This window comes from Plectrocnemia conspersa, unplaced genomic scaffold (genome assembly GCF_051122295.1).
Source record: "Plectrocnemia conspersa isolate PC_06_02 unplaced genomic scaffold, ASM5112229v1 ptg000001l, whole genome shotgun sequence".
NCBI classification, from domain to species: Eukaryota; Metazoa; Arthropoda; class Insecta; order Trichoptera; family Polycentropodidae; genus Plectrocnemia; species Plectrocnemia conspersa.
Genome location: NW_028277165.1, coordinates 31,153,297 through 31,166,572, shown reverse-complemented (window position 1 = coordinate 31,166,572; position 13,276 = coordinate 31,153,297). Strand labels below are relative to the sequence as shown.

General features: G+C 27.0%; 1 protein-coding gene across 1 annotated transcript in view; it reads right to left on the bottom strand.

The window, feature by feature from the left end:
* Positions 1-2,925, bottom strand: part of LOC148239600 (farnesol dehydrogenase-like) — a 105,289-nt gene extending 102,364 nt beyond the window's left edge. Inside the window, exon 1 of the mRNA XM_088182675.1 lies at positions 2,777-2,925. Coding sequence (XP_088038801.1) covers positions 2,777-2,925 — 149 coding nt within the window. The remainder of the gene's footprint in view (positions 1-2,776) is intronic.
* Between the last annotated feature and the right edge of the window lie 10,351 nt (positions 2,926-13,276).

Below are 13,276 nucleotides of genomic sequence, written 5' to 3'. Positions count from 1 at the left end.
GTCTACTGTATTAATTATTTTTGGCTTATTTTCTAGTGATTACGATTGTTTTTAAAAAATATTATATGATTTTTTTTTAAATGAAAAAATATGTAACAACTTCAATTAGGTTATTTTTATATGTTTATACAATAATTTATTTTTTTTATAGCCGATTTTATCCGATTTTGTTGCTAATTGTGAATTGTATAAAATATTCTTTAACAACATTTTTAATAATAAAATGATGTACTTATTTAAAATATGTCACTAGATAATTTTACCATTATAAAATATATATTTTTATAAAACTTTGACTTATAATAAACATGTTTGCTGCTAAAAATTGCATGAAACTGTATTTCAAAAATATTCCATAACCTTAATTTTATAATGTGCTAATTTTAAAAATGTTACTAGATAATTGTAACAGTCAATTAATATATTTCTGCGATTAATTGTAACATAAATAATTAAAACTGTAAACGTTTATTACATGATTGATTTAATATGTCTTTTAAAAATATTCTATTACCTGATTTTAATTTTAAATGAAATATAATGTGACAATTTAAATATGTAACCAGATAATTTTAACAGTTATGGTGGTTTTTAATCGTTTTTTGCATTGTTTATAACAGCAATTAATTGCAGTGATACGTCTTTTACAAATAAAAATAATGTACCAATTTTAATATGTTACCTGATAATTACAACTATTTTTGCAGTTGATTGTAAATTAAATCTTAATAAAATAGTGTCTCTTCAAACCAGTCTAATCACAGTAAATAATTATTTCTAAAAATATTATATAATATTATGTGCAAGCTTTATATGTATTAGTAGTATATTTTTTAGGATGTAACAGTTTTTGCAAGAAACTGTGATATTTAATTTTATATAAGAATTGCCTATTAAAACTGTTTAATTAATTTAATATGTCTTATAACAATATTCAGTGACATGCTTTAAAATGAAAAATAATGTAAAAATTTTAATATGTTACCTGATAATTTATCGTAATATTTATAGTCGGCTTTATCTATTTTTATGGTTGATTGTAAAATAAATTTTAATAAAATAGTATCTGTCTTCAAACCTGTCTGATCACAGGAAATAATTACTGTCAATACACTTGACTAATGGCAGCAAATAATTGCATAAATATGTCAATTAAAATATTCTATAGCTTGATTTAAAATATAAATTTTTTTAGAATTTTGTAAAATTTTGATTTTAACGAATATTTATGTAACAGTTGTTTAATCTAAAGTATGTCAATTAATTATAATAGCTATACTTAAATGTGTTTAAAAAATATGTGTAATCCATACCGAAAAAGTCTTTGAGACTACAGTTTTTAAATGTAACATTATTAAAATTTATAACTATGATACAAACAAAACCAATGTGTTATCTCAAATTGATTTAACTTTTGCTCTTAAAACAGTAAACTTAATACGTTTACTTTATAAGTTATAAATTCTTGTAATAACTTATGTTCCCACTACTATATAATTGCTTTTGTTGCTTTAAAACTAAATGTAAATTTAATAAATCACTAATTTAATTTGATAAATTTAAGTCATATTTTATAATAATATTATATATATAACTAGCGAGTGTGCGTATACCGGACCCTCAACTATTTGGGTTTTAAATATAATTTTTGCTTCGTTCAGATATTAAAAATATTTTTTAAAATTGAATGGTTCAAATTGGACATTATTATTTATGATTTTCAATGCTAGAAAAAACGGTTCAACTATAAAAAACTACTTAACATTTTCAATTCATTTGAAAGTAGGTTTACAACCTGACTAAATAATTCCAGAAGAAAACATTTTATATTATTTAACGTTAGATTTAAAACTTATTTAATGATAAATCTAAATATTGTAAATCATTTATGAATAGGTTTAAAAGTTAGCTAGATAGTAAAAAAATAAAAATTGTTCAGTGAACTTTCAATATAGCGAAGCTCACGGAACTAATGAATAAATTTCGGTATACTGAAAATTCGTTATATTGAATGTAAGGAAGATGATATATTTTATTTTTATTTTTAATTACCATATTACTACAACATCAAAATAACCTCTTATAAGGTTGACAGATAGTTATTTTTAAGGATACTGTATGAAACAATAAAATTTTTGAAAAAAATGTTTTATAAAAAAAGTTATAGGGTTAGCGAAACACCTGTAATGTCGCTTTTGAACACATCTGTCACACACCAAGTCAAGGATATTCAAAATAAAACGATTGTTATATTATTAGTTACTATTTTATACATAGTAATTATAAAAAAATGCAAGAAAACAGAAAATTGATACAAAGTATAGGAATTATTCATATAAAAATATTAATAATTAGATATTAATTATTTAACTAGACCGACATGTTCATGAAGGTTCATTTCATTCCCAAATTTCTTGTCGAGTTTTATTCGCCTTTTGGGTGTCTTTTCCTATTTGCCAAACGACAATAAAAACAATTACAAAACGTAGAGGCTCGTTTACTAACGTCCGGTTAAACATCCACTTCTATATACGACCGAGAAAAAGCAATCTGACTACGGGTCAGATTAAAGGGTCCAACGTTTACGGTACAATTCGGGGAAATGCGACACATTCCATGTAAATGTGAAAAACGGAAAACGACCGAAAGGAAAAGTCATACCAGAGAATACCAATAAAACTGAGGGACCCTACGACCATCAGGCCAAAATTGGCCTGCGAAGGTAAATATTTCGATAAATAAATAAGCCTTAAAGGGGCCTTCGCACGACACTAACTCCTGCTTGCGCTCAGACATAAACCAGATCCATAATACAAAGCCCGCCCTCTTAAATACCGAGAGCCTTTCAGAGAGGGAGCTTCCATTATCTCCTTGCGGAAACTTCGGATCCTGGGCACAGATGGAAACGAATGGCAACAGAGCCATTTTCAGATCTCGATTCGAGACCCGATATACAAGATAAGGCTTGATTATAAGAAGTAATAAGCTTCTGCGCTCTGCAACCTCAATAATCTAGATAACGTGTAACAGAGCGTCGATATTCTGCAAGTTTCTCGCAAACAAAACATTTTTATGAGACCAACTTTTAACTCTGTTGAAGATATGTTGTGCGGCAACTACATAGGTAAAAACTTTTCTGGGATAAATATTTGACAGTAAACTATGCATTAATACAGAGATTCTTCTGGGTCTTTTCGATTACATTTTAAAAAGTTGCGAAATCTAGTTCCCGATACGTTAACTTTAAAAACGCACAAAGTCACATTTATTTGTAAAAATTGTTACTTCCAACAAGATAAGACAAGGCGATGCTTTGGCATGTCTGCTCTTTAATATAGCACTTAAAAAGTTCATAGTATTGAACAAAGCCACTAAAAAACACTGTAGCACCCTAAGTTTTAATTGTAAATTAATAAAAAAAAAATTTTTGCCTTTTTCTCAAAAAGTGCTAGCAAGCAACTCCGCCTTTTCCTGGTATATATTATCTATGAATAAGGTGATTTATTACTTTGCTATATTAAATTATCTGTTGATTTTAGGTGATCTTTCATCAGCACCAAAATTACCAGAAGATAAATATCAGGCTTAAGAGATAAGTGACAAAGTTTAAAGACTAGAAATACAACGGAAATATTATTAAATAAATATCTTACTTAATAAAATAATGATAATAAAAAACAACATTATGTGAAACTTCAGTTGTGTCTGTGAAATATTTTTGTAATAAATAAACGGTAATGGTAACAAATACTTAATTAGCATATTTAACATAAACAAAAGTAATGTTAACTAAACCTACAATTTTCGCATAAATAATAAAGCAAATTTAATCGTTATTAAAACAGCTTGTCGTAACTCAGATTTATTACGTGCAACTGCTAACATATATATATTTATAAATATATATCGCAATTTAGAATCTTAATAGCGTTTTTAATTTTAACCAAAATACATATTTAACGGAGGGTTAACATAAGAGCGATAAAGTTACGCTAAGGGCGTTTTATCGAATTGCAAGGATAAATCCAACCTTGAATAAAACCTTGCGAATTTAAATACAGTGCTTATCGAGACCTTTACAATATTTCATTATGATGCTTATTTAATTATTAATTAAATTAAATTTGCATAAAATACCATAAAATATTTTTTTAAAGATAGAATATTTTTTTTAACTAAGGTTAAAAATCATCAAAACGTCAGCGCCCATTAAAAACTTAATTTCGAAACATCATACAATTTATCAATTAGGCGCCCACGGTTGTCGACACGCGATCCATTAAATTTATTAATAGTCACAAAATGTTCCTTGGGTTCCTGTGCTATCTGGATAATGAACTTCTCAGTTTTTATTGTAAAATGAATTATAAGAAAGAGTTTAACGCTATAGATTAAAAGTTGCTAGAGCATTTATTAATATATATGACTATGATACTGATAAATACATGTATTATAAGTTAAAATCTTCTTTGGGTATGAAAAGTGATTGATGATTATATCTTGTCCAGCACCAAGTTTTAAAAGTCCTTATCTTAAGCCTCTTTCTAGCCCTTGAAGTTAAAGGCTATCGAAACCATATAAAAATATTGAAAAAAACCATTGTTTGGCAGACATGTTCACTCAAACTTCAGATAATTAATATACTGTATGCACTATATTGATGCTTAGGCACAAATGCCTTTGCACTAAAAAGCTCAATGCTTCGGTTTACTATTGACGACTCAATGTAACGGCCTGACTAAATAAAATATCACGATCAAAGTGAAAAGGATGTTCTAGCCTTATATTGACTGTAACAAAAAGCTTATTGAACATATGCAGTATATTATATCAGAAGTAAATTTAATGAATCATACTTATGTAGTACAAAAATATTATTCTAAATATTGTCTGAATCAGCACTTTTCCTTTTCGACTGCATTAGGCGGTTAATTAAATAAATTTGTTTAAAAAGAAAAACGATACGCGGGCGAATATTTACAATTTATTTCGCTCTGAAGAGCTTGGCGCCATTGCGGCCTTAATCCATTAAAATTCGTAATCGTTGTTTGCGCTTGTATGAAGCATGAATAATAAACTTGTTTTGAACAAGTTTCAAATGCGTATAAAATTAGTTTTAATATGCTTTGATCAAGAATTAGTTATAAGTCCAAACTCATGCACAGCGGATATTCATAAAATTTTGTATGTATGATTTTACATATATACATGTATACTAAAACATTTTTTAAAGCCTAATTTATATAAAAACGCGAGAAAAATAACAATATTAAAACAAAAAATAGCATTACCATAACTTATAACCGATTTTCACCATAATACTATGTGTTGTACTTGTCGAAAAATATTGTTTTACTCTACAAATATTCATTTGCGAAAAAATACCATATAGCCATAACAATAGATGGTTAGCTTTGAGAAATATCCGCGCCTATTTAGGGAGTATATTAGAGAGGCGCAGTTTGATTAATTGGCTTATTTGGTCTAAGTAATACTTTCGATAAAATGTTATGCGCTGCCCGAATAAAACGTATAAAAGGGTTTGCATGAACATATTTTACTATATACTAACACCTATTTTACTCATTTATATTGCTAAATAAAAATACTGCAATAAAATATATTGATGAGAAAGCAGAATTTATTAAAAATTGTATATTGGTATTTTTTTTTAAATATTTGAAAATATATTGAGTATCTTTACACTATTTTTACTTAAAAAAATAACAGTTTATTTAACTATACAGATACACAAATTTAATTATATTTAAACATTTAATTAATTTACTAGCAAAAAAATGACCTCCTACCTAGGCTGTCGCGAGTGATAGCCAAGTAACTGGTGCGAAAAAATTTATGGTCTGCAGCATCATCACTTAATTAAGGAATACATGTGAGAAATATCAGAGATCAAATAGCAGAGGAGACGATACTTAATTATTATTCATTAAAACGAAGAAGCGCGTTTGTAAAAATATGGTAATACGAATATGCCATCTGCACTATTTTTATAATTAGCTATATTTTTCGCTTCACAGCTCACCGCAAGCCAAAATTTAGACCTCGGCTTCATTTTGAGAAACACCAGAATCTACCCTTAGTTGTCTAAGCAGTGCTCATAAAATGTAGCCAAATTATCGCTGGGGGATTCGGCGGTGGCTCGGTCACGTAAAATGGCACGATTTAAGATTAGAGGTCAAGGATGTGGATATGTGCGTATTTGTGCGGAATTATGACGAACGTATGGGGAACTAACCTTCTGCAAAATGCCCGAAAGGATAATTCAAACCCAAGGTCTGCGAGAGAGCGAAGCCCATGTTTATGGATGAGCTCGAGGTCTGGTTTTGGTTTTTTCTTATGTTCCGTTCGTTCGCTTCTCCTTCGCCTTAGATAATATCCATAGTGTATGTATTGTATAAATTTATATAGAATATCCAATACGGTGTGCTCGACATACAATGCAAATTTAAAAACGATATTTTATTTCGACTCATTTCGTAATCGCGAATCGCGTGCAAGTTGGCACACGCCATGGATTTTATTTTGTATTATTTTGATTTTCGGTTTCCCTTTTGATTGAAATTTTGAATTGTAAAATTTATATGATATGTATTATATAAACATAAACAAAAAAAATCGGTATTTTACATATAATATATCATTTGGCAGGGGTTGGCTCGCGAGCCAAATCCGGCTCGAGAGCTTAGAATATGTTTTAGTTTAAATTTTTTTCATTTTAAAGGTATGCGTATATCAGAGCATTCAAGAAATTTTGCTTTAATTTAAAAAAAAAGTCACGGATCGAACAATAGTTAATTTCACCTTTGACACAACTCTTTCAATAACATACGATAGATTGAGATATTTCCTACAACATACCTTCTTATAATATTCATATATGAGTGCTGTTTTTAAATTCGTTAAAAAATTCGATAAGTCACTTATGCCAGGTTTTTCGTCACAAAAAATCGATTGCTTCTTAGAGTTAAAAAAATTCAGTAAAACTTGACTGAGCCATTTAACTACTATATAGTGAATCAAGTCAGGATATTCGGTTTACATTTGTGAAAAAAAAGTCACGGAACTGACGATTCAATAACACAAGATAGATTGAAGTATCTGTATAATGAACAGTACAATAAATAACCAGAGGCTTTAAATACTTTGTATTTTTACAAGCCTCATATTTTTTTAATTTATCCTTCACATATTTTTACCACCATCGGATGTAACACATTTTAGTCTATTACACTTAAAATTGTAATTTGTTACTATTTCTTAACTACAATAGAAATAGGTTTTCTGTAGTTGTTTTATGCAGACTATTAATAAAATCTAATTTTTTCAGTTACTAAAAACAAAGCATTAACTCTTTAAATAAGCAGCGGTAACAAAGTAGCATATTTAAGGTCAGTTGTAAGCTCCCTGTGGAGTCGCGTTTTCCTCGAAAAATTGAACCACCAGCAATAAATCGCTAGCACTGTACCACCGCGTCTGATCATGTCATAAAAAACGTTTTTTTATTAAAGTGATGAATATCACATTTTTAAAATTTAATAAACTATGAAAAAATAAATATGTCTATAGAAATATGTAATTTTAAAGTAAGATTATGTATTTAAATCATTATTTAAGTAATAAATAGGTATTAAATAATATAATATATACAATATATAATACATTATAAAAAGAAATTAATTAAAACTAAGCTATGTATTATATAACATAAGGAATGTCATAGTACACGGATAAAAATAAAAAAAGTTAATGCAATATTCAAAATAATTATAGAAATATATTTAAAATTATTAATACATATGGAAAAATCTTATTTAATTTTAAATGACATATAAATTTAGATAAATCATATGTTTTGCCTGGCGATAAAATATGCTATAGATCATTTGTAAGCTAATTTTTAATGCGATTAATTAACGCAGCAGTAAACTGCTGCCGATTATTTGCTGGCGGTGAATTGCGGGCTATTACAACGTTTTCATCGGTTGAAAAATATGGTGCAAACTAATAACTAATTGTTTGCATGAGCCTCTAAAAATGGTTATTACCTGCTACCTAAGTCTTTGAATATACAAAATATTTGCCGTTTCTGAAACTGCACTCATTATAATTTAAAGAACGTTCTTTAAATAAAACATGATTTAGCAAAAGCGTAGTGTTTGATAAATTTGAAAACCACTGGTAAAGCGAAAGAAAATTTTTGGAAATATTTTTTTGCTATTAAATTGCCTATTGATGTTACTCACAATGTACTCAACACTTCTAGTAACTGTACTTAACGAAAGCATAATAAATTAAAACAAGGCTGCAACAATCATACACGACTTTATCGGTAAATAAATAAATTTAATTAATTTATAAATGAGATACTCGTAATATGACTTTAGTTAGAGCATAATTTTTCATAGTATATTTTCACAAAAAAAATGCGTTGTGATGTGCTTTCAATTATATATATATATATATATATATATATATATATATATATATATATATATATATATATATATATATATATATATATATATATATATATATATATATATATATATATATATATATATATATATATATATATACATATATATATATATATATATATATATATATATATATATATATATATATATATATATATATATATATATATATATATATATATATATATATACAATATATATGTTCTGCTATAAATTTTATATATCTTATATAAGTTGTGAATATCGTCAATGATTTCTTTTAATACTGACATAATGTCATCGCACAATAAACATAATGCTTTGTCATATAATTATATTAAAAAATAATCCACACTATTCTCTACTTTAAAAGTACGACATTTTTATTTCACTAAACTTTGACAATGATAAAACGAATATTCACAGGTAATAAAATGAGAACAAAATATCGCAAAAAGCGTTAAAAATTATAACTGCGTAATGTCACAGCAACACGTGAAGCAATAGGTGCACCACATACGATATATCTCGCAACTCCTTAACTTGACGGCTAATCGTTGCGTTAAAGTGCATCATTTGAAAGTTTAAAATATATTCTTAATAGTATCGCAACCCCGCTTTAGAGTATTCGTAATTAGGATTACATTGAAAAATAGTTAATTATTAGTCTTAATTAAGGGCGAATATTATAGTTTGAATTATAAATACAGCCGTGAATAATAGCATTATAATTTAATAAATAATAAGAAAATAATATCTTTTAATTATGTATTCATACAAAATAAAAATAATATATATTTATATAAAAAAAAAATTCGCACAAAATGCACATCGTAATTATAAATAATACGGAAAAAATTTTTTTTTGTACACTCAAAGGATCTTTTCATGTTAACATACGCGGCAGTGTATCAGACAATTTCCCAAATTAACCATATAATTCACATGATTTTTCCACACAAAAGAAAAACATTAAAAGTACCGCCTCATCGCGTATTCAAATAGATCCTCTCTTTGATCCCAAAAAATCTGACCGGTCATCGGCGACAATCGCGACATGCCACAAAAAAAATTTCACCATAAATATTCATAATGCGAACGCAAAAAAATCATAGCATCCTTTTCCGATTTTCAATTTCGATCCGACAAACGAGTTTTGCCCACCCCCAAAAAGATAATGGCGTTTCGAGCCTGGGATAAAAAATAAATGAGGGCAGTTTTTTTATATACGTATGGATAAAAAAGTGTTAGCACAAGGAAGCGTCTTGAATTTTAATTTTATTTTGCGGAACTTTATTTTCAGTTTTTTAACCCTCGGGAATTTCGCCGAGTAGTCTGTATTGAAAATTACCGTTTGAGAACCGCCGCTATGGTTTACACGCGATGGTTGTTAACGGGCGCAGTTCGGTTGATAGCAAATTAATTAATTTTCGTTTGTTGGGCTGATGCAGTTTTCCGGATGGCGCATCCATCTTCGTTATTGCGAATATTTAGTAAATTAATGGATGTAATGCGGTTCTAAATAATTTATATACAAAAGCAGAGCACTAGCGATGGGAAATATCAAGGGAAAATAACACTATTGCCAGTGTAATGCAATATAAAATACATATACAACAAAAATGAAGCATTCACTAAATGAATTTTAGTGAATTTGGCAATTTAAATAAAGCTCAAAAAATTCGTACTATTTACAGAGGGTGCTAACACAATAATCGAACAACTATACTGGAGATTAGAAGAACTACAGAAAGTGTGAAGATATTCAATAGAGCTTGCGATTAAATATCCAAAACACTGGAATAAACCAGATTTTTTAAGTAAGATAATTGTTCAAAAAAATTATTTCAGACTTTGGGTGAGAATTTTCAAAGAAATAACCATTTGGAAATCTTTTAATTTTTAATTTCATTTGAAACAAAAATGGTCTAATTGATGAAATCAATTTATTTATGGATAATATTATTTTATTTAAAATATACTACTAATGTTAAAGAGTATGTCGTGATATTTAAGAGTAAATCGTATAAAATAAGGTATTTTAAATAAATTTATAAAATTGTCTCAATGCATTTAGCTACCATTAAACTGAATATATCACAAAATGGCGCAGTTTTGATATGTTTAAAAAAAATATATAATATATATTTTTAATCAACAATTAAAAATGATGTATGTTCTAGATGCTAAAGATAATATGTTAATAATTACCATCATCGTAATAATTAACTAACATACAAGTAGTTTTGAGATACTTAAACATTAGTATTTGCCTTGAGGACTTCTCGTACCAGCATCGTATAACTTGTGTATTTATTTCAATAATAAAATTAATTTTTAAAACATAATACACCTACATGCTACTGGTTTATAAACATTTTAACGTTACAATTGATTATTAAATAAGATTTTAAAATAAAACGTTGGTAATTAAGGGGAAAAAAATAAAAAACCTTTTACAATTTAGCCGGAAGAGAAAAAAACATTAGCACTAATATGTGTTTATATATAATAAAAAAATACGAATGAACAACTAATCTAACTAAAACGATAATAAACAAGTAATAGTATACACATATTTTAAAAAAAAAACTTAATTTTTACAGAATTTATCGTAAATACATTTACTTATTAATAATGTAACTTTAATGGAAAATTTGCTTCTGTTGTTATTAATCGTACTAAATAAATATATAAGACCTTATAACTATATATTTTTTTATGAGACACAGTGTTGTATAATTTGTTGTTAATTATTTTTTACAACTGCGTGTAAAATTTAAATAGTTTTTTTACGCTATGTCTATTTCGTACGCTTTCAGAGCTTTTACGTAAAGTGTTAAAACCATGTTCTTTTTAATAGAGATACTATTAAAAATAGTTACATATTACTTAATAAAAATACAGTATCTTCAATATAAAAATACAAAAAAAGGGTTTATCTAGTACATTGTCTTTTTATGCCATAAAATTCTAAAATATATGTATAAACTAAATTGTATATTTACACAATTTAGTTTATACATATATTTTAAAATCTAATAACATAAAAAGGCAATGTATTAAATAAACCCTATTTTTTGTTATTTTTAGGTGAAACACATTGTTTTTAATAATAAGAAATGTGTTTTAGAAGAAAAATGGTAGAGATTTTGGAATTGTATTTTTTTTAAATAGCAAGCAGTACAAGAAAAAAAAATAATCGATAAATACCTTCCTTACATTTACATAGAATCAACAAACAAATTGAATAACTTATTCTTCAACATTTATAAGTAGAACTCGAAGTAAAGAATTAAACTAAATAAGATTGAGTCAACAAATTATTCGATTCAGATGTGTCAGACTTTTATTAATAATCGTATGATCTTTGCTAATTTTATTTGCAATAATAACTGATTTTTTATAATTGAAAAAATAAATTTGTTTTTTATTCACACTTTCTGAAACTTAAATAATGAAAATTGCGAAATCGCCTAATTAAAAAATAATATGAAAGAAACAATTCTTTCTATGATATTTTTATTTTTTTATAAATGCGTTGCGCTATTTTGTTGCTACGCCGTTTTATCTTGGGCTGTTTTGTCGCTGCGTCTCTTTTGTCCGCGCTCTTTTGTTGAGGCGCTATAAAAACTGTATAGATAGTATGTTTTAACTATTTATTATAGCAAAATATTATATATTGTGATTTTCACCACCATTATTTAAATAACACAATAATTTAATAATACAAAATAAAATATTTTACTATTTTTTTAGATGCATAGTTACATGACGAGCAATAAAATCTCTAATAAAAAATATTTAAAGGATAAATAAATATCAAACAATTTTTCATTCTATACAGCCTTTGTTTTTTTAATAAAATTTTATTATAAAAAAACGCATTGTTTTGAGCACTTAGCGATCTTACTTTTTTTTTGCCCTTGACATATTCCAGTCTTTATTACCCAACATTAATCATTTCTCAAATTAAATACTTATTTTTATTATGTATATAATACATACATTATACAGATATAAATTGAAAAAAATAGTCATATCTACATATTTTTCATAGCAACAATAAAATTGTGTGATTTTTTAGCTTTCACTTCAAACAGTTTCATATTTACTGCTAAACAGTAACAGCGATCGCGTGGGCGTAAATTACACTAACGCAAACGCATATAGATGTTAATTTATTCATTTTTCGCCATATTTATTTTGAAGCCAAATTTAGCCAGTTGCTGTGTTTGTTAGTGAACAATTTCCTTTCATATTTTGCGTTACTCATATGCGTATCGCGTTAATTGTTACAATTGCGGCAAAGGGTTGCGAATTCGCCGCAATTGACCTCAAATTCCGATCAGATAGCGCAGTAATTAACCATAGCACATCGGGTAAGAAATATATACACAAACATACATAGCTTGTTCATAAAATTCCTGAACCTGATTTGGAATAGCACATCAACATAATACAAGGTTTTTTTCAATACCGAAATACTGATTTAATTGAAAAAACAATATTTTAAAACCATATGAAAGTTATTTTGATACAAATAGTTTTGGTTTAGCTGCGATTTAAAGCCACTTAAAATATTTTATGAATATCAAACATTATAATCATCGTCATGTTTGAAAATCTGCGTGCCTCTAACATAAGACAATATATCCTTTAACAGGACTTTTAATTGAGACAAGTTTCAATAATGATTTCAGTTACGTATTCCATTAATTGAGTAAATATATTTGAGCAACATTACCAACATAAATTGATTCATAAAATCAAGAAGAAAATGTAACACATTACTGAAA